The sequence below is a fragment of the Bufo bufo genome, chromosome 11, assembly GCF_905171765.1.
Source record: "Bufo bufo chromosome 11, aBufBuf1.1, whole genome shotgun sequence".
NCBI lineage: Eukaryota > Metazoa > Chordata > Amphibia > Anura > Bufonidae > Bufo > Bufo bufo.
In genome coordinates, this window is record NC_053399.1 from 27,518,113 (window position 1) to 27,545,734 (window position 27,622).

Below are 27,622 nucleotides of genomic sequence, written 5' to 3' on the forward strand. Positions count from 1 at the left end.
GATATTTATAGTAGTGTACAGTCACTGATCTTCTATACTTCTGGTCTGCTCCATATGTTCCTTAGGCCACAGAAAAGCCAATGTAAAATATATATTCTATATGTGTATATATCCCATATAACTTGTCTGTTCGTCCCTTCCTGTTCTTCTCTACACTCATTTTTTGCATGTGAAGGAGACCGTGTATTCCCCCTTTCACATAGATCTTCTGCCCTTTGCACAGTTATTCCCAATCTGCAGGAATTCCTCTCCCTTTCAAAAATCACATCTGCTATACTCACACCACCCTTGAAGACCTTCTCGCTCCCCTCTTACCACGTCTGCCCTGTATTCTTCCATCTTCTCCATTAACCTTTGCCTGGAGGGTGGATCCCATGCATATCTATAAGTGTTCATATCACCTAAAGACAACGTCATCAAAGTAACACTCCTAACTATGGAAGCTTCATGCAGTTTTACACTAAACATGAACTTTACTTACCTCCAGCATCACCTGCCCTGCTCTACCGATGGTGGTCTACCATCAGTCCAGACTTATTACAGACACTGGGCAGTGCAACAAGGATTTTTAGAGGCATAATTTGAAGCTCCTGGGCCCAATGCTAAATCTATTACAGGACCCCCACCAACCAAGTGTAATCTATACTACTGGTCTCCTCATGGGACAGATGGATTTTTTGGGCTCCGAGGCATCAGAGCACTTGTCGGAACTGCAACATACCACAGGGTGACATCAAGACCTAACAAGGGCTTGTCTTCAATTACATGATGCCCTGGATAGTAACTTCTATTGGTGCCCTCCTGTATACTGTATATGAAGTGCAGCTACAGTGGGGGAAATAATTATTTGACCCCTCACTGATTTTGTAAGTTTGTCCAATGACAAAGAAATGAAAAGTCTCAGAACAGTATCATTTCAATGGTAGGTTTATTGTAACAGTGGCAGATAGCACATCAAAAGGAAAATCGAAAAAATAACTTTAAATAAAAGATAGCAACTGATTTGCATTTCATTGAGTGAAATAAGTATTTGAACCCCTACCAACCATTAAGAGTTCTGGCTCCCACAGAGTGGTTAGACACTTCTACTCAATTAGTCACCCTCATTAAGGACACCTGTCTTAACTAGTCACCTGTATAAAAGACACCTGTCCACAGAATCAATCAATCAAGCAGACTCCAAACTCTCCAACATGGGAAAGACCAAAGAGCTGTCCAAGGATGTCAGAGACAAAATTGTAGACCTGCACAAGGCTGGAATGGGCTACAAAACCATTAGCAAGAAGCTGGGAGAGAAGGTGACAACTGTTGGTGCGATTGTTCGAAAATGGAAGGAGCACAAAATGACCATCAATCGACCTCGCTCTGGGGCTCCACGCAAGATCTCACCTCGTGGGGTGTCAATGGTTCTGAGAAAGGTGAAAAAGCATCCTAGAACTACACGGGAGGAGTTAGTTAATGACCTCAAATTAGCAGGGACCACAGTCACCAAGAAAACCATTGGAAACACATTACACCGCAATGGATTAAAATCCTGCAGGGCTCGCAAGGTCCCCCTGCTCAGGAAGGCACATGTGCAGGCCCGTCTGAAGTTTGCCAATGAACACCTGAATGATTCAGAGAGTGACTGGGAGAAGGTGCTGTGGTCTGATGAGACCAAAATAGAGCTCTTTGGCATTAACTCAACTCGCTGTGTTTGGAGGAAGAAAAATGCTGCCTATGACCCCCAAAACACCGTCCCCACCGTCAAGCATGGGGGTGGAAACATTTTGCTTTGGGGGTGTTTTTCTGCTAAGGGCACAGGACAACTTATTCGCATAAACGGGAAAATGGACGGAGCCATGTATCGTGAAATCCTGAGCGACAACCTCCTTCCCTCTGCCAGGAAACTGAAAATGGGTCGTGGATGGGTGTTCCAGCACGACAATGACCCAAAACATACAGCAAAGGCAACAAAGGAGTGGCTCAAGAAGAAGCACATTAAGGTCATGGAGTGGCCTAGTCAGTCTCCGGACCTTAATCCAATCGAAAACCTATGGAGGGAGCTCAAGCTCAGAGTTGCACAGAGACAGCCTCGAAACCTTAGGGATTTAGAGATGATCTGCAAAGAGGAGTGGACCAACATTCCTCCTAAAATGTGCGCAAACTTGGTCATCAATTACAAGAAACGTTTGACCTCTGTGCTTGCAAACAAGGGTTTTTCCACCAAGTATTAAGTCTTTTTTTGTTAGAGGGTTCAAATACTTATTTCACTCAATGAAATGCAAATCAGTTGCTATCTTTTATTTAAAGTTATTTTTTCGATTTTCCTTTTGATGTGCTATCTGCCACTGTTACAATAAACCTACCATTGAAATGATACTGTTCTGAGACTTTTCATTTCTTTGTCATTGGACAAACTTACAAAATCAGTGAGGGGTCAAATAATTATTTCCCCCACTGTATATAGCTTAAAAATAACCAAACCATACAGTGCCTAATTATGTGTCATAGTACGGTATGGTGCCCAAATATAAGGACCATACAGTCATCTAAATAATATTTATGCTGCCATGCACAGCAAATATACTATACTGTACAGTTATTGAGTAGCAGATAATACCAAAGTAAATACTCCATACAGTGCTCAGTTAATGCCGCTACAGAGTCACCAACAGTTCCATATATAAATCGTGCTAGTAGATATGGTCACAAGCCTTGGGTGCCAGGCCATCCGCAGCGCCCCCTGCAGCAGAAATGGCTGATGCTCCCTGTGTGACCACATAGGAGACACCACCCCTATGGCCTGTCGTCTGGCTTCATATTTGGCTGAGGTTAGTGGAAGACCACTGCAGCCCACATATATACTGTGGCAAAATTTACAGATGTAACACTTTTGTTCACTTTTTATCAGGTACACAGGACAAGGTTCACTACTGACTAAAGAACTTGGCATGTACCCCTGGGGGTGAGCATACAGTGCTACAGAGAACATAAGGGGGTTGTCCAATCTCAGACAATGGGGGCATATCGCTAGGATATGACCCCATTGTCTGATAGGTGCAGGTCCCAGCGCTTTGACCCGCACATATATCAAAAACGGAGCCCGAAAGTGTTGGAGGGCGCACTGCGCATGTGCAGCCGCCTTCCATTAATTTTCTATGGGACCGCTGATTTCTGTTGGGCCCATAGAAGGGAATGGGAGCGGTGGCAGGTCATGCGGCGTGCGCTCCCACTCACTTCTATGGGGAGCTCTCTTGGTGATGGTCGAACCTAGCGATATGCCCCCACTATCTGAGATGAGACAAACCCTTTAAGGTACTATTACACCAGCAGATGTCATACAGGTCACGATAAACGATCGAAGATGTAGCAACTCATTAACGACAAAAATTTCCCTTATTATACATAGATAATTGTTCATAACTGCGGTCGTTACTAGTTCCTTGTTATTACATGTAAAGATGGGGGGACAGATCTTTGGTCAAAAGGCAAGTAGGAGATCGTTAGCGAGTAGATGACTCCATATTATACCAATTAACGAGGAGCGATCATTTGTTAGAATGCTGAAAGATCGCGATGAACGAGAAACCAGCGATTTGTCGCTCATCTTTGAATCGTTCACATTTATTACATCAGATGATTCTCGTTCATTTTGCTCATCTGCACAAGAATCTGTACGAGATTCGCTCTGTGTAATAGGACCTTTAGGCTACAGACAGCTGTAATCCAGCATTTAGTGGAGAATTATCCAGCTAGAATGGGTCAACAACCCCTTTTTGACACTAAATTAGAGATTGAGGGTCACTTCTTGGTCTTTAGTAGGGGTCTCCAAGATGTAGGTGATAATTACATGTGGGTACAACAGTGTGAAATTACCCCCTAAGGGAATGCATCATCAGAAAATGACCTATTGTTTAAATCAAATTTTTATGTTAAATATATTTTTTAGTCCGTTTCTATATTTAAAAAATAATCCTAAAATCCTGCAGTTTTCACAGTGGCCACTAGGCCTAAAACATATCAAGGCATCTTTTTCTTTGGGAGAAACCACACTGGCCATAGAAACGATAGACTGGAGGCAGGGATTGGGAACTTAAAAGTGGCTCTGCAAAAAAAAAACTTAAACTGACAAAAAGGTTCAAACTGACAAAGACGAGCCAAAACAAGTAGGCGGGGACAACTGAAGTAGGCGGGGACAACTGAAGTAGGCGGGGCCTGCAATACTGTAGTGCAGCGCAGAGTACCGCCCCAGCAGAACCAAATACCACAGGATAGTACAAAATACTTCCACCCTCATCACAGTATTCCACTGCATCTCCATCATGAGGACAGTAATACAGCTGAGTTCAGGAGGGATCTGTGGCCATTGAGCATCAGATCAATATGTACCTGGCCTGGTGCCGTCAGTAGAGCTTGAGTGGCCCCTTGGGCATGGGCCCACTGGGAAATTTCCCTGTTGGGTCTATGGCCAATCCGCCCCTGACTGGAGGGGACCTCACTGACTTCTATGGGTGAGTTTTCTAGGCATGCTGTGTGACCTGTGCAGAGGTCTTGTGAATGGTGGATCATGTGTTATCTATAACAAACGTGTTATCTTTTACTGTAATCCTGCCTGTGTTGATAATACCAAGGCTACAGGACACTTCAGGAAGTCTCAACATACTATAGGGCCAATGTAAAAACTGCACGATTTTAGATTTTTTTTAAAATATAGTGACATCAAAAAATAAAACAAAAATCACCAAAAATTTAAGAAAACGTTTACAATAAAAACATGATTTAAACAATAGATCATTTACTGACGGCTCATTACCTTCAGAACAGATTTCATTACATTAGCTGTCCTACTGGTGGTTTTACATATATAGCGATTTTTGGAAAACCGCATCATTCTTGCTGCATTTTTCCTAGCGCTGCAGCAGGATCTGTGCTGTAAGTCAACATAGAAATATAAGGCTCACAACAAACTGCATTTTTATGGCATTTTCTTTACTTCTGTTGCATTTTAGAGTCAGCGACGGCTTTTTCAAAAAGCAACATGCTTAGGTATGGTGTTTTTTTTCATGGATTTTCCAATAGGCTTTTCTATAGGACTGGAAAAACGTATAAAAAAAAATGCATGCAAAGAATGTATGGCCAATAAAAAAAATACAACCAAAAACCGCTTGTGTGAATGTATCAAATTCATGCATTTTTTTTACAAGCCAAAAAACCTCAAAAACTGCATTAGGCCTAATAATGTTAAACTAAGGAGCACTAATGCTTCATGGACACGACCGTGTCCGTATGTCGGTCTGCAAACCAGTGATCCGCAAATTCCAGACACCTTCCGTGTGCATTCTGCATTTTTCTCACTCCTATCAACAGAAATGACTATTCTCATCTACATAGTGGACCAGAATAAAACATGTTCTATAATTTTGCACAGAGCTGCGAAAAATACGGATGCGTGCATGGCCCCATAGAAATGAATGGGTCAGTGGGCGATTCACAAAAAGTGCAGAGAAAATGACATGTTGCGAGCCCCTCTGCGTCCCCGTCCCAAGCTCTGCCTTTATGGCTTCTGTCTGATTTGCGTAGATAATAAGGACAGCCTGGAATGTAATAACAATGTCGCCCTGTGTGTCTACCGAGCGAGATCACCCGCTCCTGTCCTTCGTGAATACTCACAATGATCTGTTATCATCTCCATTCAATCTTTGCCAGAATTCGAAACAAACTCGGTGAACAGGTTTACAGTGACTGCAGCGGCCCAACACAGAAACGTCTTCCTTCCACTCCCATAGCTGCGATGCCAGGAGGACAGGGAAGGCCTGCTTTTACTTATGGCTGTGTCCTGTGAGCTGTATGCTAGCAATCCCCGGACCGAGAGCAGGAGAAAGGCGACAGGCCGATTGTGCAAAAGGAAATATTGCACACAGCACCTTACAAAGTCATGAATAGCAGCTGCAGTCAAGGAAGGAGAACTGGCCTGTGCGCAAGAGCTGGAGGTGTTGTAATGATTAACTAGATACCATACAGAAATCGCTTATCACTGCCTAGGTCAGAGGTATGAACTGGAAGCCTGTCTGAGACTGCACTGACGCTACCCTTTGGCACTTTAAAGTTGGCTGGCGCTTTAATGGGGTTCTGTCACTTCAGAAAATGGCATTTATCATGTAGAGAAAGTTAATACAAGGCACTTACTAATGTATTGTGATTGTCCATATTGCCTCCTTTGCTGGCTGGATAAATTTTTTCATCACATTATACACTGCTTACGACCACCCTGCAATCCAGCAGTGGTGGTCGTGCTTGTACACTATAATTTGCCGGCCTATGCACACTCCCGCAGTCTTGGCTACCAGAGAGCCTGGCACTTTTTCCTATAGTGTGCAAGCACGACCAACACTGATGGATTGCAGGGTGGTCGTGACCCCCAGTGTATAATGTGATGGAAAAATGACTCAATCCAGAAAAGGAGGTAATATGGACTAGGGCTGCAGTAAATTATTATTTTAGAAATCGAGTATTCTATCGATTATTTTTTACGATTAATCGAGTATACTAATAAGAAAAAATTAATTAATAGACTGTTTACCTTTATAAAAACTCATAAGTGTCATGCCCTGCTCAGGTTATGTGCGGAGGTCTGCTAGGTTAGCAGCACGTGTGTAGTTTTTTGTTTTTGTTTTGGAGTTGAGCTGTATCCGCCTCCCTTCAGTTGCACTGGGTGGGGTCATTTGTATGAGTTTAAATTACGCCCCTTCCCAGTGTCCTGTGCGGGTTATAGCTTCTATCTTGCTCAGTGGAAGGAAGGAAGGAAGAAAGAAAGGAAAGAAAGAAGGATTTGCTGTATCTGCTCTGTGACAAGATAAGTTGGTTTTGTTTTCTTGTGTGTGTTCTGTCTAGGCTGTTAGAGAGACGCCTGCCTCCTCCAGGTCTGAGGAAGCAAGCTGTCTCTTTCCCCCTGTCACCATCTTAGGGATTTTAGGGAATTTTCAGCCTTAGGCATGGGGGCACGTTTATTCCCACCTCTAGGGTCTGAACGTGGGCACAGAAGTCTAGGGAGAGCTGTTAGGGATTTGTAAGGAGGTGACCTTTATCCCCAGCTTCTGGCCTAGACACTTGTTTATGGATTTCTGTTGTATCTTGTAGCCGGTCCAGCGTGACAATAAGATCCTCTGCCATCAGTCCCCAACACCCTTTGTTCCCCCCTGTGCGATCAGCCCAAGTGCATTAGTTCCCCCCAGTGCCATCAGCTCCATTCCCCCCAGTGCCATCAGCTCCACTATCCCCCTGTGCCATCAGATGCCCCCTCAGTGCCATCAGCTGCCCCCTCAGTGCCATCAGCTGCCCCCTCAGTGCCATCAGTCTCCCCCCTCAGTGCCATCAGGCTCCCCCCTCAGTGCCATCAGCTTCCTCCCCAGTGCCACCAGCTTGCCCCCCAGTGCCACCAGCTTGCCCCCCAGTGCCACCAGCTGCCACCTCAGTGCCACCAGCTTCCCCCAGTGCCACCAGCTGCCCCCCAGTGCCACCAGCTGCCCCCTCAGTGCCACCAGCTGTCACCCAGTGCCATCAGCTGCCACCCAGTGCCACCAGCTGCGACCAGCTTGCCACCAGCTTGCCCCCCAGTGCCACCAACTGTCCCCAGCTTGCCCCCCAGTGCCACCAACTGCCCCCCAGTTTTACCAGCTTGCCCCCCCAGTGCCACCAACTGCCAGCAAGCGACAGTACTTACCTTTCCTGTAGGGGCGTCACTCCACAGCTCCTCCATCTTCTCTGCACGCTGCACTGTCGTCCTGACGTCACACAGAGTCAGGTCATAGTGCGCGCTTACGTGCACTATGACCTGACGATGTGTCAGGAAGAAAGTGCAGCGCGGTGCGGGCCAGAGGGTGACTACAGAGCGGTAAGTAATAGCAAGCGCTTCACTCCTGCTCTGCGGTAACATGACACAAACTAATCCTCGATGCAAAAAATTTGCATTGAGGAATTTTTTGTGTCGAATTACTCAATTCAATCGAGTAATCGTTTCAGTCCTAATATGGACAATCAGAATACATTAGTAAGAGTCTTGTATTAAAGGGGTTGTCCCCTTCTTCACCCAGGCAGCCCCTTTTCATGCTCCGATCCTCTCCCTTGCCCTGCATCGTGCAGGGCAAGGGGTGTTTTGTTTATATTTTTACATTGCTAGGCGGAAGCTTCTACCTAGCAGTGTTCCCGGTGATGTCACCAGCACTAATGGGCAGGCAGCGCTAAAGCCTGCCCATTAGTGCCGGTGACGTCACAGGGCTCACTGCTAGGCGGAAGTACCCTGCACCCTGCTACTATCTCTAATGGGCTAACCTGAATGTCATCTTATGTATTTATTCCAGGTCCTTCACACCGTGCATTTCTAATGTTAAAGAGGACCTTTCACCGATTATTACACTATGAACGGTAACTAAGTATACAGACATGGAGAGCGGCGCCCGGGGATCTCACTGCACTTACTATTATCCCCGGGCGCCGCTCCGTTCTCCTGCTATATCCTCCGGTATCTCCGTTCACTAAGTTATGGTAGGGGAAGGGGAACAGGTCACCACTGCAGCCAGCGATGGGATGCAGCAGTGTCAAAACAGAAGTTTTAGCACTACTTACAAGGAAATTTGGTTCCTAAGCCTCTGTATTACGAATCAAGACATTTAGTTAATGTAGAGCTGGTGAGGCCGATGGTGATATACTGCCACGTTATTTTCACAGTATTAGGCCTCATGCACACAACCGTTGCCCGGTGTTTCCCTTTTTTGCAGTGTGGACCGTCTCATAGTTACATAGTTAATACGGTAGAAAAAAGACATACGTCCATCAAGTTCAACCAAGAGATAGGTGGGGACGCGAATCCCAGAAGGAAGTGAGACTCAGATTTCTACACGTTTTCATAAGCATTAATGTTTTTTACTTTTAAGAATTCCTCTAAACCCTTTTTGAAACTGTCCACTGTTCCTGCTGTGACCACGTCCTGATGATGTCTATTCCACAGATTCACAGTTCTTACAGTAAAGAAGCTTTGACGCTTCTGGAGACTGAACTACTTCTCCAGTCGGAGGCAGTGCCCCCTTGTCTTTTGAGGACATTTTACATGGAACAGTTTTTCACTGTATTTTTTGTATGGCCCATTTATATATTTGTATAGGTTAATCATGTCCCCCCTCAGACGTCTCTTCTCAAGACTAAATAAATTCAATTCTTTTAATCTTTCTTAATAACTAAGACCCTCCATTCCCCTTATCAGTTTAGTCGCTCTCCTCTGTGTACTTTTTCCAGCTGCAGTGCCTCCTTTCTATGGACTGGTGCCCAGAACTGGACTGAGTATTCCAGATGAGGCCGCACCAGCTCTTTGTAAAGTGGTAATATTACATCCCTGCTCCGCGAGTCCATGCTTCGTTTAATGCATGACAATATCCTGGTGGCCTTAGAAGCAGCTGATTGACATTGTATACTATAATTTAATCTACCATCCACAAGGACATCCAAATCCTTCTCTATAAGTGACTCTCCCAGAGCTACATCACCTAGGACATATGAAGCACAGAGATTATTACTACCAAGATGCAGAACTTTACATTTGTCCAGATTGAACCTCATTTGTCAAGTTGATGCCCAATCACTCAGTGTTCAAGTCAGCTTGTATTTTATGGATATCTGCTATTAATCCTGTCCTCAATATCATTAATAAATTAAATAATAGAGGTCCCAGCACTGAACCTTGGGGGACACCACTTATAACCCGGGATCATTCTAAATAGGAATCATTGACCACAACTCTCTGGACACAGTCCTTCAGCCAGTTTTCAATCCAATTACAAACTATACTTTCCAAGCCTATAGACCTTACTTTACCTATTAAGCGTCTATGAGGGACAGTATCAAAAGCCTTTGCAAAATCCAGAAACACTACATCCACAGCGCCCCTCTGTCCAGGCTACTACTCACCTCCTCATAAAAACAAATCAGGTTAGTCTGACATCTTCTGTCCTTGGTAAACCCATGCTGGTTATCACTTATAATATTATTTATAGTCACATACTCCTGTATATAGTCCCTTAAGAGTCCTTCAAACATTTTTCCCACAACAGAAGTTAAACTAACTGGTCTATAATTACCTGTGGAGGACCTTGATCCTTTTTTGAATATGGGCACCATGTTTGCCTTGCGCCAATCACTTGGCACTGCACCAGAATCTTTAAAAATCATAAACGGACACAGCAATGACTGAACTGAGCTCTTTAAGCACTCTTGGGTGTAATCCATCTGGACCCGGAGCCATTTTCCTTATTTAACTTCTCTTGGACCATATCTACAGTTAGCCAATTGAGTATATCACTGGATGTAGTAACAGCCCCAGCACCACAGATATCAGCTCCTTTCTCTTCTTTTGTATATACAGAGCTAAAAACCCCATTTAGTAACTCTGCCTTTTCCTTATCTTCAGAGACTACCCCCCCCCCCCCCCTTATCTTCTCAGAGATAGGTTTTTTAGCATTTATATATTTAAAGAATTTTGGGGGATTTGTTTTGCTCTCTTTTGCTACCTGCTGTTCGTTTTGTATTTTTGCAAATTTGATCTCCTTTTTACAGATTTTATTAAGCCCTTTGTAATCTTCAAACGCTCCAGCTGACCCCTCAGATTTGTATTTTTTAAATGCTCTCTTTTTGTCTTTTATTGCCCTTTTTACAGTAGCTGTAAGCCATGGGGGGTTTAATTTTAGCCGTTTATACTTGTTACCAAAAGGAATACATTTTTTAGTGCAATTACTCAATGTGGATTTGAAGCTCTCCCATTTATCCTCAGTATTATTTTGTGACAGTAGCTGCTCCCAGTCTATGCCCTGAAATGCTGCCCTCAACCCAGGGAAATTAGCCTTTTTGAAATTCTGTGTCTTTGCTCTGCCTGACAGTGTTTGCTTTTTATAGTTTAGGGGAGAATATAATTATATTGTGGTCACGATTACCTAGTGTTTCTCAGTAACACTACCAACAAGCTCTGTATCATTAGAAATTACCAGATCCAACAGAGCATCACCCCTAGTGGGAGCTTATACAAACTGGTCCATAAAGTAGTCCAGCAGCAAGTTGAGGAATTTTCTCCCCTTTGCGGTTGAGGCAGAACCATGACCCCAGTCAATATCTGGGAAGTTGAAATCTCCCATTATGACCACTGTACCAGCCTGTGCCGCCCGCTCTATTTGGTTATACAGTTGCGTTTCTATCTCTTTTGTGATGATAGGGGGTCTATAGATTACACCAAGTATTATTTTGTCAGTGTTTATATCCCTTTGAACTTCCACCCATAAGGTTTCCATATCCTGACCCACAATTGCCTCTTTCACACTTGTCTTCAGATCACTCCTCACACACAGGCACACGCCACCACCTTTTCTATTGACCCTATCTTTCCTAAATCGTGTAAAACCCTCAATATTAACATCCCAGTCATGTGAAGAGTCCAACCATGTTTTTAGCCACACCAACTACATCTATGTGTTCTTCTAGTACCATAGCCTCCAGCTCCCCCATTTTTGTAGCTCTTCTGGCATTTGTGAAAATACATTTTAAATTACTATTAACTGTAAGGTGAATATCTGGGATTTTTTGGTTACCTTGGTTGATTTTTGTATGTAACAGGTTCTTGTTACCAGCAGTTCTATTTTTCATAAATGTATAGTTCTGCCTAGTCTTCTCCCTATTTCCCTCGCTAACCCCAGCCCCCACTAAATCCCCACTGTCCCCTTGTATAACCCACTCTCTATCTACACTATCTACCCCCTTATTAGTATGACCTCTCCCCCTGCCCCCAGATCCTAGTTTACAAGCTCCTCCAGCCATCTAACCATTTTTTCCCCCAGGGAAGTTGCACCCTCCCCATTAAGGTGCAGCCTGTAACCGACCGAGAAGTCGGCCTAGTTCTCCATGAACCCAAACCACGCTTCCCGCACCAGCTTCTGAGCCACTTATTTAACTCCCTGAGCTCCTGTTGTCTCTCTAGTGATGCTCGTGGCACTGGTAGTATTTCTGAAAATACTACCTTGGAGGTCCTGCACTTGAGCTTCTCACCTGGTTCCCTAAAATCGTTTTTAAGGACCTTCCATCTCCCACTGACTTTGTCATTGGTGCCAATGTGTCCCCAGCCCCGGCCAGCAATCTGTTAATTTGATCCGCAATATGCCGAACCCGAGCACCCGGCAGACAACACACTGTTCGGCATCCACGGTCTTGGCGACAGATGACCCTGTCTGTCCACCTAATAATAGAGTTCCCTACCACCAGCATCTGCCTGACCTTTGCTGCACTCCTTTTCCCATCCCTCCTGCAGCGGTCATCCTCCTCGTTGCTAGGAGAAACGCCTTGCTGCAGTGTTGCTGGCCCTGGGCTTTCATCCCTAATATCAGCCAAACAGGCATATTTTCTAGGGCGTGCCAGCTCAGGACTAGCCTCCCTGGCACTTTTCCCTCTACCCCTTCTTCCTATATTAACCCAACTGCTGACCTGATAGTCCTGATCTTGCCCTCCTCCTCCCACCTCCATTTCTCTGACTCCAGTCGGTGCCTGCACAGTGAGGTCTAAGCCTCTCTTCCAGGTCTGCACTGCCCCTAAGTATTTCAAGCTGCTTATGTAGATCCAAGATCTGGGCTTCCAAATATGCAACATGATTGCATCTAGTGCAAATATATTCACCCTCGAAAGGCTCTTCAAGGCACGCATACATTGCTCAGGACACACACTTAGTGGCATTAAATGGGGATGAACAGTAAAGAAGGAAAACAGTAAATATGAGTTCGAATTAGACCCTGTCTGCTGTAGTTGGAGGACTAGCTAGAATCAAGCCAACAACACACAAGCAAATTCTATCAAACCTTAGTTTCTTGCTCCTCGTCTTAAACTCCGGTTCTTTAAACTCCACTTAATCAGCAGCCACTTGGCACAGCAAGCCTCTTGAGAAAGACTGAGAGGTCGAGACGTTGCAATTTTTGGTGAATAAACCAGCAGGAATTGAAGACCGACGAGTGCTGCAGTTTTATTTTTGATTTATTCTGGATGATTTGGGGAGGCTACAGACTGGTATCCAACACTGCGGGCACCACCACCATAGAGACTTTTTGCTATAGATTCGTAAGCGCTGGTACTTTTTTCTTTTTTGAGCAGAAATGCACACTCAGCTATTTCAGACTTCCATTCACCGCTATGGGCAGGGACAATGCATGCCTATCCTGGTCTTCAGCCGAGAACATGCACTTTTATGGATGGAGGTCGGTGATTCATCTAACGACCTTCTATAACCGAACACACGTGCAGATTTTTGCATTGGGGCCCAGGAGGCAGAAATTCTGATCCTGGCAGCTCTCAGCACTTATACGGTAAGGAGGATATCAAATTGTACTCTACTATGTCACAATGATCTCGCCAAATAGATAACAACTTTTTACTGAAAGATGATTTTTAAGAGTTGCCGGTATCTAGTCCGACTTTCTCATTCATTTTCTTATCTATATTTCAGGAAACCAAGATGAAGTGTCCTCATTGCCCATTTCAAATGATCTTGTTAGCACATCCAACTCCTGGAGGGGAAAAAAAAAACCTGTGGTGCCTGTGTCAAGATGTCTTTGTTGGCAGTGCTTGGCTTTCAGTGGGAACAAAGTAGCTGTCGGTTTTCTGCTGAATTTTATTTGGTAAACCTTTGTATGCAAGTCAAAATGTGAGCTAAATGTACCTACCCGGTACAGACTCATCCTGCTGACCTTGTTCTTGCGAGTGAGTATCATGAACGAATGATCTAAGGTTTTTATTTTTGCTAAACTATATAAAACATTTTCTTTCAGGAAAAAAAATCTGTGGTCATGCTCTGTGTTAAAGGGGTTGTCCGGGTTCGAAGCTGAACCCGGACATATTCTCGTTTTCACCCTGGCAGCCCCTCTGAGTGGAGCATCGGAACATTTCATCCTCCGATGCTCTCCCTTGCCCTGTGCTGCATCGCGCAGGGAAAGGGCTGTTTGTTTATATTTTGTACACTGCTAGGCGGAAGCTTCTGCCTAGCAGTGTTCCCAGTGACGTCACTGGCACTGATGGGCGGGCTTTAGCACTGCCCTAGCCGTTTTACAGGCTAGGGCAGCTCTAATTCCCGCCCATTAGTGTCAGTCGCATCCCCGGGCTCACTGCTAGGCAGAAGCCTCCACCTAGCATACCCATGGAGAAGAACCAGAAAAAGTATTTGCCCTGTGCGATTTAGCGCAGGGCAAAGCAGAGTATTGGAGCATGAAATGCTCAGATGCTCGTGTCAGAGGGGCTGCCTGGGTGAAAACAGGGCCATGTCCGGGTTCAGAGCTGTCAGTGCTTTAAAAGCAGAGGTCACTGTGCAGGGAGGGGGAGAAGCTAAGCTGTCCCCATCACCTGTGGTCAGTGGTGAATCCTGTGTTATCTGCCTCTAGCTTTAAAATAAAGGTGGTACCTTTCATTTTAATCCTGCTTGTGAAAATAACAATATGACTACTGACAACGTCCTGAGTGTACACAGCACCAGCTGAAAGGGGATCTTTACTGGACACGAAATGTTAGCCTATTGTGAGGGCTCAGTGGCCGGCCTGATTTTAGTGGTTTGTCCCTTATGTGTGGTTGTGCTGAAGAACTTGCATTTTATTCCTTGCAACTCTATGCCAGCGGTAGGAGGCAGGAGTCTGATGTATTCATGATATGCAGGTTCCTCCTGTCCTGCAGCCTCTGATGGACAGCATTCTTCTTATGCACAGTAATAGGGAGAAGACTGTCAATCAGCAGCGGAAGGACGCATATTACGAATACATCGGACTCCTGACTAACACCACCAGTATAGCATTGCAAGGAACATAATGTAAGCTCTCCAAAACTACAACACACTCACATATAGGTGACAGACCCCTATTGTCGACGTGTCTGTCAGTACTTTATATTGTCCTCAGAGAGCGCAGCATGGCGGGCCGACTGGTTCCCTTTAAATTCAAAATCCATGGTATTTATGTACATATTGCAACATGCAAGCTATAAAATATTGTTAAATTTTTTTTATATACATAAAAAAAATTCTGTGATAGCGCCCCCTGCTGTTTATCCTTCTGCTCCACCTTCTCCTGCATTCAGTAGTGGACTGACATGCTCAGTAGCTTCCCTGCCCCCATTCCCTCCCCTCAGTGCCTAGACACTTTCCATTCTTTCATCCCTAGAGTATACAACTATATCGCTTTCGAGACAGTGGAGAAGGAAATAGTGGGGGTATTACCTGCACAGAACAGGAAATCATGACCCATTATTAGACCTACATATTTATTAAATATAAAATAAAATATGAAAATTAAAAAAAATTGTGTTTAAATATGTTTAAAATATTTTGTATTAGGGTACTTTCACACTAGCGTTTTTCTTTTCCGGCGCTGAGTTCCGTCCTAGGGGCTCAAATCCGGAAAATAACTGATCAGTTTTATCCTAATGCATTCTGAATGGAGAGTAATCCGTTCAGGATGCATCAGGATGTCTCTAGTTCAGTCTTTTTGACTGATCAGGCTTCTTACAAAACCGTAGCATGTTGTATTTTTACCTCCGGTTAAAAATCCTGAACACTTTGACTGAACGCCGGATCCGGTCTTTTTCCCATTGACTTGCATTAACGCCGGATCTGGCGCTGTGTGTTCAGTCAAACCGGATCCGGCTTTTGCATGTTAAACTCGAAAAATGTGAAAAAAAAGTAAAAGTCCATAAATGGCGGATCCGTTTTTTCCAATGCATTTTTTCATTGTGATCAAAATCCTGATCAGGATTCAAATGTAATCCGTTTTCACACGTTTTTCCGGATCCGGCGGGCAGTTCCGGTGTCGGAATTGAACGCCGGATTAAAACAACGCTAGTGTCAAAGTAGCCTTAAACAACAGATCATTTTCTGAGGACACTTTTCCTTTAATTGTTTCATGTGAGCTGCTGCCCACCCACAGAAAGGGAAGACATTTCTCCAGATAAGTACATAGTAGAAAAGAAGAGTTTTAAATTTGTGGGACAAACCCTTCCACTTAACACAGACACCAGAAAATCCCCGTATGTATAAGTTAAATATGTCCATAGGGCTGCATTCACCCGATGGACGCCAAAAGACTGGCTTTTTGGCCTCCTTTAGGACTATATGCCTCTTTCTCAACTGCGCGCTCCACTTTCCTATACAGAGGGTGCTGGCAAGAAAAAAAACATTTACCGTGTGGTATATCTTTTTACAGTGGGACCATAGGGATGATGCCTATATAATGGCATACGATTGCATGATAAATCCATTTTCTTTAGGGGGTCATTTACTAACCAGGTGTATTTCTGGCTCCGATTTCTCCACAAAGGTTATTTGCGACACAATCTGTGACTTTTTTCCACTCACGCCAGGTCTAAAGTAGGCGTGGTGGGGACAGGCCGGTAGGGGCGTCTCATTCATTATTTTCTACGCCTGTTTTAGGCATATAAAATGATTTAAATGTAAAACAGCAAGGAAGGTGTCTTACATTTAGACCAGCGCTGGATGCACTAAAGCTATGTAGAGGCCGGTATAGGGGTTATTAAGACTGGTGTCTGAAATACCGGCCTTAATAAATGTGCCCCACAGTATTTCTAAATGCAGATGTAATTGATGGGTTTGTCCAATGTAGCTACCATAGGTCATCATTCACCACAATACATAATATCTAGTCAATGGCCTAGATATTATCTAGGTGTAGGGTAAAAAATATTCATAAACCTCTCAAATGTATGTATACTAATGCCAGAAGCCTGACTAATAAAACTGGGGAACTGGAATTAGTGATGTGTGAGTTGGACTATGACATAGTGGGAATAACTGAGACATGGCGGCATGATAGCTATGACTGGGTGGTTCATGTACTGGGTTACAATCTGTTTAGAAAGGATCGTCAAAACCGGAGAGGGGGAGGGGTCTGCCTATATGTAAAGTCCTGTCTAAAGCCCACACTCCGGGAAGATATAAGTGAGGGACATGAACATGTGGAGTCACTGTGGGTAGAGATACATGGAGCTAAAAACAACAATAAATTACTAATAGGAGTTTACTATAAACCACCTAATATACCAGAGTCCACAGAAAATCTACTACTAAATGAGATAGACGAGGCGGCAAATCATAATGAGGTGCTTATTATGGGGGACTTCAACTACCCAGATATAGACTGGGAAACTGAAACCTGTAGATCTCATAAAGGAAACAGGTTCTTGGCAATAACTAAAGACAATTACCTCTCCCAACTGGTTCAGGACCCGACTAGAGGGACGGCCATACTGGACTTAGTATTAACCAATAGACCTGACAGAACAACAGACGTGCAGGTTGGGGGACACCTGGGAAATAGTGACCATAAAGTAATAACCTTCCAATTATCATTCAAAAGAGCGTTTCTACAGGGAGGAACAAAAATACCAAACCTCAAAAAAGCTAAATTTAGCCAACTAAGAGAGGCCATAGGCCTAACTAACTGGGACAAAGTCCTCAAAAATAAAAATACAGCCACAAAATGGGATATCTTTAAAAACATCCTAAAATCTTATTGTGAGAGGTACATACTGTATGGGAATAAAGGGTTAAGGAACAAAAAGAAACCAATGTGGATAAACAGAACTGTAAAGAAAGCAATAAATGACAAAAAGGAAAAAAACAGAACATGTAAAAAACAAATAAAAGCGGCCAAACTAGAGACCGAGAGATTAATTGCCAAAGAGAGTAAAACTAACCCTAAAATGTTCTTCAATTATATAAATGTTAAAAAGTATAAATCTGAAGGTGTCGGCCCTTTAAAGAGTAATGAGGGGGGAGTCGCAGAGAGCGACGAGGAGAAAGCAAAGCTGTTAAATATTTTTTTCTCCAATGTATTCACTGAGGAATATAAACGGTCAGATGAAATGCTGAATGTTGAAATAAATTCCCCATTTATTTAGTGTCCTGTCTGACCCAGGAAGAAGTACAACAGCGACTTAAAAAGATCAAAATAGACAAATCGCCAGGACCGGATGGCATACACCCCCGTATCCTAAGGGAATTAAGTAATGTCATAGCCAGACCCTTATTTCTGATATTTGCGAACTCTATACTGACAGGGAATGTCCCACAGGATTGGCGCATGGCAAATGTGGTGCCAATATTCAAAAAGGGTCCAAAAACAGAGCCTGGAAACTATAGGCCGGTAAGTTTAACATCTGTTGTGGGTAAACTGTTTGAAGGTTTTCTGAGAGATGCTATGTCAGAGCATCTTAACGGAAATAAGCAAATAACGCCATATCAGCATGGCTTCGTGAGGGATCGGTCATGTCAAACTAATTTAATCAGTTTCTATGAGGAGGTAAGTTCTAGACTTGACAGCGGCGAATCAAAGGATGTCGTATATCTGGACTTCTCCAAAGCATTTGACACTGTACCACATAAAAGGTTAGTATATAAAATGAGAATGCTCGGACTGGGAGAAAATGTCTGTATGTGGGTAAGTAACTGGCTCAATGATAGAAAACAGAGGGTGGTTATTAACGGTACACACTCAGATTGGGTCACTGTCACTAGCGGAGTACCTCAGGGGTCAGTATTGGGCCCTATTCTCTTCAATATATTTATTAATGATCTTGTAGAAGGCTTGCATAGTAAAGTATCAATTTTCGCAGATGACACTAAACTGTGTAAAGTAATTAACACTGAAGAGGACAGTATACTGCTACAGAGGGATCTGGATAGATTGGAGGCTTGGGCAGATAAGTGGCAGATGGGGTTTAACACTGACAAATGTAAGGTTATGCACATGGGAAGAAATAATGCAAGTCACCCGTACATACTAAATGGTAAAACACTCGGTAACACTGACATGGAAAAGGATCTAGGAATTTTAATAAACAGCAAACTAAGCAGCAAAGACCAGTGTCAGGCAGCTGCTGCCAAGGCCAATAAGATAATGAGTTGCATCAGAAGGGGCATAGATGCCCGTGATGAGAACATAGTCCTACCATTTTACAAATCACTAGTCAGACCACACATGGAGTACTGTGTACAGTTCTGGGCTCCTGTAAACAAGGCAGACATAGCAGAGCTGGAGAGGGTTCAGGGGATGGCAACTAAAGTAATAACTGTAATGGGGCAACTACAGTACCCTGAAAGATTATCAACAATAGGGTTATTCACGTTAGAAAAAAGACGACTGAGGGGAGATCTAATTACAATGTATAAATATATCAGGGGTCAGTACAGAGATCTCTCCCATCATCTATTTATCCCCAGGACTGTGACTGTGACGAGGGGACATCCTCTGCGTTTGGAGGAAAGAAGGTTTGTACACAAACATAGAAGAGGATTCTTTACGGTAAGAGCAGTGAGACTATGGAACTCTCTGCCTGAGGAGGTGGTGATGGTGAGTACAATAAAGGAATTCAAGAGGGGCCTGGATGTATTTCTGGAGTGTAATAATATTACAGGCTATAGCTACTAGAGAGGGGTCGTTGATCCAGGGAGTTATTCTGATTGCCTCATTGGAGTCGGGAAGGAATTTTTAATCCCCTAAAGTGGGGAAAATTGGCTTCTACCTCACAGGGTTTTTTTGCCTTCCTCTGGATCAACTTGCAGGATAACCAGCCGAACTGGATGGACAAATGTCTTTTTTCGGCCTTATGTACTATGTTACTATGTTACATAGGACTGCAGCTTACAATATCTTCACTCACAGTGATAACATTGTACAGCACAACCGAGGCAGTCACAAAATGGTTAAATCTTAAAGCTCTGCTCCATCTGTATAAAATCAAAGAGGTGCAAATCAGCAGCAATCATTCCTCTCCCCTATAGGCATCTGGAGGAATTGCAGGTTGTAACCTACTAACTGACAGCGTGTGGAGTTAGATTGCCCCCTAGAGACGCTCATTTTGCAAAAGGACTTGGAGTCTACACCCTTTAAAGTGACAGCGCACTCAACAACTAACACAACATTGTTTTAATAGTTTTTTTTTTTACCTGGGACGATGGAGGAAGATCAGTCACGTCTTCTTCATGTTCAGGCTCCACAACATGGACTCCTGTACTGTCGTCTGCTGCCTGTAAGGTTATGTAAAGAAATTCTTAGCATAAGACACTTTAATTAAAGGTCTCGTACCTCCCCGAGGAAGCTCCACGAGGTCACGGTGTAGAGTGTAAAAGCAGGCCACGCTCTGTGTGACGAGAGGTACTATCTAAACATCAGTCACAAGTGACAAACACGTTTGGCCACATATTTCCATAATTTCCAGGTGGTGAGAAGAAGGAGGACGCGGGGCCGTATAATGACTGCTTCCCCAGTCCCTGCTGTGATACCAACAGATGCGAGTAACTGAAGCCTGAATGTACATTGTCCAGGACCAGAAGCTGAAAGTCAGACAGAAGATGTTTGCTCAGGAGACACTTCCAGAAAGTTACCACTGAGGAACTGCAATATAAGGAGTTTTATTCTGCACAGTGTGTGTGGTGGGATATTACATTTCATGTATTCTGTTCTGCTAATGTAGGTTTAGCTTTAACATTGATAGCAGCTGAAGGTAGGAAATCCATGGAGGCTAGATTTTTTTGGTTCAGAGAAGAACGGGAGCTCCACCACATATTTCTTCAATAACTTGCTTTTTTTAGGTTCAAAGTGCTGCAGCAACACATTTTGGGGCTGAAATGGCCCCTTCTTCAGGCAACTGTAACAAATGCCTGAAGAAGGGGCAGATTCGGCCCCCAAAACGCATCGCTGTAACATTTTGAACCTCAATAAAGCAAGTTATTGAAGAAATACGCTCAATTGCCTGTTTCGCACCATGGTGGAGTTCCTTTTGTTCTTCTCTGAGCTTCTGTGACCGGACTGGCAATCACTGGCATCTGCATGGGCACCCAGGCATTTCTCAAAGCCTAAGTTGGTGTTGTGCCGACAGCATAACATCAGAAGATCAAAGGCTTTTGCCATTTGCTTGTTTCTTGTCTGTGCGGTAATGCCTATGATGAGCTCTCTATTCTAGTTGTCTTGGGATATTTTGGGGTTGGCATAATGTATCATCCATAAACAACCTATAGGTCTGGACGTAGGGCCATGGTCAGCACCCAGGCACTGGGAAGCAAAATTTAAAAGAAAAAAGCCACTTGTATTATAGAAGCTCCTTTCCTGGCAATACTCCAGTATTCTGCAGCTATGGAGAACGTATAAGGGCCTCTTGGTATCTAAGCGTCTATTATTTACCTGTCCAAGCAGTCCTGCCTCCGGTGTGAAAGATGTGACCTTATATAAGATAGTACATACATCATTCTAAACCATCAATTAAACTGCATGGAGTGACAGCTCCCGTAACTGTCTTACCTCTACAACCAGTGTAGAGTCTTCTGTCTCCTCGGCCAACGATGGCAAGAAATAGGAATCCCATCTTTCTGCCTAAACACAGGAAAGACACCTATGTCAACTGAGTGGAGCCATATCTGCAGGAACTAAGGGTAGCAATAGAAAATCACACAACCAAGCAGCTATAGTCAAAGCCTTATATTCTCATCGGTGACCATGTTCAAAATAATAATTCACAATATGTAGGTTACCGCAATTAAAACTTAACATTTAATAAATAATTCATTAAAAGGTGTAGGCCCGTGTACATTGATTTCAGAGGTTTGTATACACAAAGGTCACACCAAAAAAAAAAAAAAGATGAAACCACTGATTAGCATGCCATAGTATAAGGTATACTAAAGTAAAGACAACAGAGGATAGAGGAGGATAGGATAGTGATATATATGGGACACAGATACTGGGTCTCTGACCCTATACGTCCCTATATTTATCTACTAATTCCCCTCTCGCTAAGTGTCCCTCTTCAAAGGCTACAGTGACTGCCCAGCTTCGTCAACCAGCTCAGAAAAAGAAAAAGAAGAGGATCGCATCATGTTTTATGCCTCCGTTTGACGTATACGTTAGAAAAAAAGGATACAAAAACGCAGCACACCATGTTCTTGTATCCTGCTCACAATGGTAAAAAAAAGTCTGCTTTTTTTTAATTTTACAATGGAACTCTATGGTGAGGGTATGGCATCCGTCTGAGGCATCCGTTTAATGTATACGTTTTTTTTGGAAAAACATGATGTGAACCCAGCCTAACTGAACGACCGCTATAAGCATGCCTGCCAACAATCCAACTGCTGGGACAACCATGCAAATCGGCCTTTGAAAAGGGCACCTTAAAGTGGGCATTGTGTAGGCGCTCCACCCATTTTTGTGAAGTTCCCGAGAGGGGGGGGGGGGGCCTTAAATGTTCAGATTTTTTGTTGGAAAGTTGGTAATACTCATTATACCGAGATACTTAAAGAGGACCCGTCACCCTCCTGACATGTCTGCTTTTGTAATTACATGCAATTTCCCAATTCTGGAGCATCTTTTCTTAGAAACCTACATTGTGTTATTCTTCCTGGAAATAATGTACAGTATAAAGTAACAACAAGGTGTACCCATTCCCCTTATCAAAGGGGTGTCCCAACACAGTCTGGCATTGTCAGCACTGATTGGACTAAGCGATTTAGGGACACCCCCCTAACTGGTAACGGCCAGTAGTTCATGTATTCATAAAGTTGTAGGAGGAACTCTTCCTGGTTGGTTCCATCCATTTTGATATTGGGTACTGAGAACCTGTGTGTCTCCAGAAGAATTGCTATGTTAACAATCAAGGAATTGGTCCTAGGGCCATGGATATAGCCCTTCTATTCTGGGTGGTAAAACCTTGTACCAGGAACTTCTGCAGTTCTTACACATTTGGTTATATAAGAAATAATGGCTGATTTGTGGAATAACCCAAAAATAAGAGATACACCCCAGCTATACTCAGCATTTCCTCGTATTGCAGCTGAGATGTTCATTACCTCATTATGGATGCCTTCGGTTATTGGAGACAACATGGACTCCAAGTCTTGGTCATGTGGCTCTAGCCTTAAGTGTTGAAGCTGTTCATTAAGTAAGTTGCGTTGGGCAAGCAGAATCACTTCTTTTTTCTGGTTTAGTCTCTCCATGTGTTTCTTGAGAACCTCAGCCTTCTCCTAGATGGAAATAATGGAGCAAATTACTATATAGACATACCATGAGTGGTCTCAGGAAGTTTGACTGTCCGCCCAGTACAGGGCCATACTGGCTACTGGAAGAGATTCTGCTAATTGGGAAAAGTAGCGCTTACGGCTCATGCACACTACCGTATGTATTTTGCTGTCCGCAAAAAACGTATCCGCAAACAATACCGATGACGTCCGTGTGCGTTTCATATTTTGTGTAACGGAACACCTGAATCAGATGTAGAAAATGGTAAATGAGACGGGCCCGTCTCCTTCCCATGCCACGCCCACTTTTTTTTAGACTTGGTGTGAGCGGGGAAAAGTCGAAGATTGTGGTGCAACTAACCATTGCACCATAATCTGCGCCTGAAATACGCCTAATATAGGTGTATTTCAGCTTCATAAATGACCCCCTATATGTTTACATCATGCTGTAGGTTTAGATCATAAAAAAGGGTTAGCTCATACTCGGGGGTGCACCTAGCCTTTCTGCTGCCTGAGATGAAAAGTTAAATGTCGCCCACCCCCCTTCAATGCCAATTTCTTAACCTAACCGCTTTGCCACAATAAAAGTGCTCATTGCCCATTGCCCTTCGGCTGCCCACTTCCCCCTTGCCCCTACCTGGTGCTGCCTGAGGCGACCGCCTCACCTGGCCTCATTGGTGGTGCGCCCCTGCTCATACTATAAGTTTAAATTATATTATAGCTTTAGATCATACTATAGATACTATAGGTTATATTATAGGTTTAGATCATAAAATAGGTTTAGTTCATACTATAAGTTTACATTATACTATAGGTTTAGATCACAGTCATACTATAAGTACTATAGGTTATACTATTGGTTTAGATCATACTATAAGTACTATGGGTTATACCATATGTTTACATCATACTATAAGATTAAGTACCATAGGTCATACTATAGGTTTAGATCATACTACAGGTATACACCATACTATAGGTTTATAAAATACTATGGGTTATATTATAGGTTTACATCACACTATCTATAAGTACTGTGGGTTATATTATAGGTTTAGATCATTATATAAGTTCAGATAATATTATAGGTTTACATCATACCATAAGTATTATGGGTAATACTATAGGTTTAGATAATACTATATGTTATAATATAAGTTTACATTGCACTATAAGTACTATAGGCTATACTATAGGTTTAGATCATTCTATAGGTACTATAGGTTATACTATAGGTTTACATCACACTATCAGTACTATAGGTTATACTATAGGTTTACATCACACTATCAGTACTATAGGTTATACTATAGGTTTACATCACACTATCAGTACTATAGGTTATACTATAGGTTTACATCACACTATCAGTACTATAGGTTATACTATAGGTTTACATCACACTATCAGTACTATAGGTTATACTATAGGTTTACATCACACTATCAGTACTATAGATTATACTATAGGTTTACATCACACTATCAGTACTATAGATTATACTATAGGTTTACATCACACTATCAGTACTATAGATTATACTATAGGTTTACATCACACTATCAGTACTATAGGTTATACTATAGGTTTACATCACACTATCAGTACTATAGATTATACTATAGGTTTACATCACACTATCAGTACTATAGGTTATACTATAGGTTTACATCACACTATCAGTACTATAGATTATACTATAGGTTTACATCACACTATCAGTACTATAGGTTATACTATAGGTTTACATCACACTATCAGTACTATAGATTATACTATAGGTTTGCTGTATTATGTGATCACAGTGTTTGATATTTACCTTTATATCAGCAGATTCTTCTCTGGAAGTTTGTGCTTTTTCATATTCTTTTTCCAATTCTGACATTTCACTTATGATAGGCTGCAAAACATAAATTATAAAAACTGATTTTAGATTTGGGAAATTATTCTTCATACCAGATTAATGACTTCTAACTTTAAGACTAGGGCCCTATGGTGACACAGAGTCACCCGTCCTTTGTGACAAATTGCACCATTACTCCAGCTCCTGGAAGACGGCAACGTTTTTTTAAAAATAACCTTGTGGCCACTGCTTTGTAAAAGGCTACTTGCAAGTTTTCTATTTTCTTTCTAACTTTCTTGCAATTTCAGTATAAGCAGGTTCTGCACTGATTGATTTGTTAATATGTCCAGTGCATTTAAAGCTCTGTTCTTATAAAAAGTCCTCTGCACATAGACATAGATTTAAATGGTCATTAACCTTTCCCACAACTTTACATAAGTCAATAGTACAGCTGAATATAAGAAACTTTGTAATACATTGTATCAAAGAAAATGCCATTTTCTCCCCTGCCTCCCTCCTTAACTAACATTCTCTGCTAAATCCCTCTTGGGAGGCAAAACAGGCTGTCAACTCACTGCAAAATCAGGTTACATGCTACCCATAAAAGTCTATGGAGAGAGAAGGGGTAGGAGGAGGAAAGAGGAAGTGTAGAGAGACATACATAGACATGCTGCCCATGGAAATCAATGGACAGGGAAGGGGGAGGAGGATATAGGAAGTGCAGTGAGACACATGATGCTGCTCATAGAAGTATATGGAGAAGGGAGGTAGAGGAAGGGCAGAGAGACACACAGACATGCAGCCCACAGAAGTCAATGAAGAGGGAAGGTAGAGGAAGGGCAGAGTAACGCACACAGACGTGCTGCCCATGGAAGTTTATGGAGAGGGAAGAAATGGGTTGCTACAGGGAGAAAAATGCCTTTTCTCTGATAAGATATATCACAATGTTTCTTATATTCCACTCCCCAGTACTGATTTATGTAAAAATGTGTGAAATATTAGTGACCATTTAAATTCTATAATTCTGAGTGCCTGGAGCCTCCACTAGGTGGGGCTATAGAATTTACTGCGTACAACACACTTGAGTATTTCAGTACAGATCTATAAGTGGTCATACTTTACCTCCAATAGTTGATTTTGCTCCACGATAACGTTCTCCAGCATTTCAGCCTCTCTCAGGACGACTACCATTCTTCTTAATACGCAAAGGGACTGCACCCCACATTGTGATAAAGGAAGGGTTGGCCTATAAACTTCTATCTCAGTTATTGTCTTTCTGATGTGATTTATGTTCTCCAGCATGACCTGAAGTTTAGGGAAAACGAGGACAAGTGATTATCGGATACGCCCAGCTAATGATGAAAACTGGACTGTACTGACTCCTCCTAGGACCTAGGCAGTAACTGTGTGCAGTACTTCTCCTGTAAGCTCAGTGGTTGTGATCCAGACTTCTCCTGCCTTCATTTTCTGGGACAGAGTTTAGCTATCTGACAGCGGCCAGCCATGCTAGCTGTCAAAGGGTTAATTGCACTTCAAAGTAGGGCTCCAAAATCAGTGAAATGTGCATTAGATGTGATGCAGACAGAAATAGGTAATGAATATTTGGGTCTTATCTAAACTATTTGGGTATTTTGCTTCCCATCTGCAGTGGGTGGGCTCTTCTTGGTTTGTGCCGTGTTCTCTGAGCCAGACAGATGTTTCCTCGCTGCTTCTTTCCCTCCACTCTCCTTCTGATGCTATTTCACTGAAAATCTGAGTGAGAAACTGCAGCTGCATCCCCCTCCTCCCTCACACGATACTGTTTTACACTTTACATAGATTTATTTGAGACTGTGGAGGTCTCTGCACATTTACAGAGTCTGCAGGAAAGGGAAACTGTAGGCAACAACTGGGTAAGAATTGGGACACGTGGGGTCGGGTTGGGGGCACTGATTATTGCTCAATTTCTATGAGACGTCATGGAACGAAATAGCAGGGGGTTAAGGGCTAAAGTCACTAAGCTTAAAGGGGTTGTCAAGCATAAATAGCAGACAGGAGGGGGTGTAGAAAAAGTATAAAAGAAAACAAAACACCTTTTAAAACTCCACTCCGTTCCAGCAGCATCGCTCTTGGCAGAAGTGATGAGGTCCCAGTGGTCAAGAGACCACTGCGGCCAATCACTGGTCCTTAGGGGTCACATGCAGTGACTGACAAACATTGGCTGAGACGGTTCGCGAACGCGATCAAATGTGCGCGAACCGCAAGTTTGCGGCGGGCCCCATTCACTTTAATGGTAGGCGAATCTGAAAAACCTTCTACTAAGTATTTGGTGGTTCCAAATATGAGCTGAAGTGCACAAATAGTCCCACAACATGGACAGTGACATACTAGAGGGGGATCAATGACAAAAATTCCAACAAAAAATATGCATCTTAATCAGGGGACATTTGTATGCGTCTTAAATGGAAATTCTCTGAAATGTGTCCTGTTGGAGCCTAGAAAATTTTTATTTTAGGCCACAGGAGTACGTTGTTCCAATGTCGTTTGTCACTATCTGTAGCTGAGGTAATCAGCAAAACCGCAAACAAATGCTGCACTACCTAAATGCACTGTATAGAAAGTATATAATTGGTATATAACATCCCTGCTCCAATCAGTTTTTTTGGGGGGCAACAGGTATGTCACACCAGTAGAAATTATTTTTTCCAATAACGCTTGTCCCTCTATATACCTGCAGTATCGCA

The 27,622-nt window shown here is 43.0% G+C and overlaps 1 protein-coding gene across 1 annotated transcript in view; it reads right to left on the reverse strand.

Annotated features, from left to right (window-relative positions):
• The window catches only part of SYNE2 (spectrin repeat containing nuclear envelope protein 2), a 304,488-nt gene that overhangs the window by 110,552 nt on the left and 166,314 nt on the right, over positions 1-27,622 (reverse strand). Inside the window, exons 60-64 of the mRNA XM_040412752.1 lie at positions 26,022-26,204; positions 24,876-24,956; positions 22,889-23,062; positions 21,348-21,419; positions 19,997-20,077 (exon numbers count right to left, since the gene is read on the reverse strand). Coding sequence (XP_040268686.1) covers positions 19,997-20,077; positions 21,348-21,419; positions 22,889-23,062; positions 24,876-24,956; positions 26,022-26,204 — 591 coding nt within the window. The remainder of the gene's footprint in view (positions 1-19,996; positions 20,078-21,347; positions 21,420-22,888; positions 23,063-24,875; positions 24,957-26,021; positions 26,205-27,622) is intronic.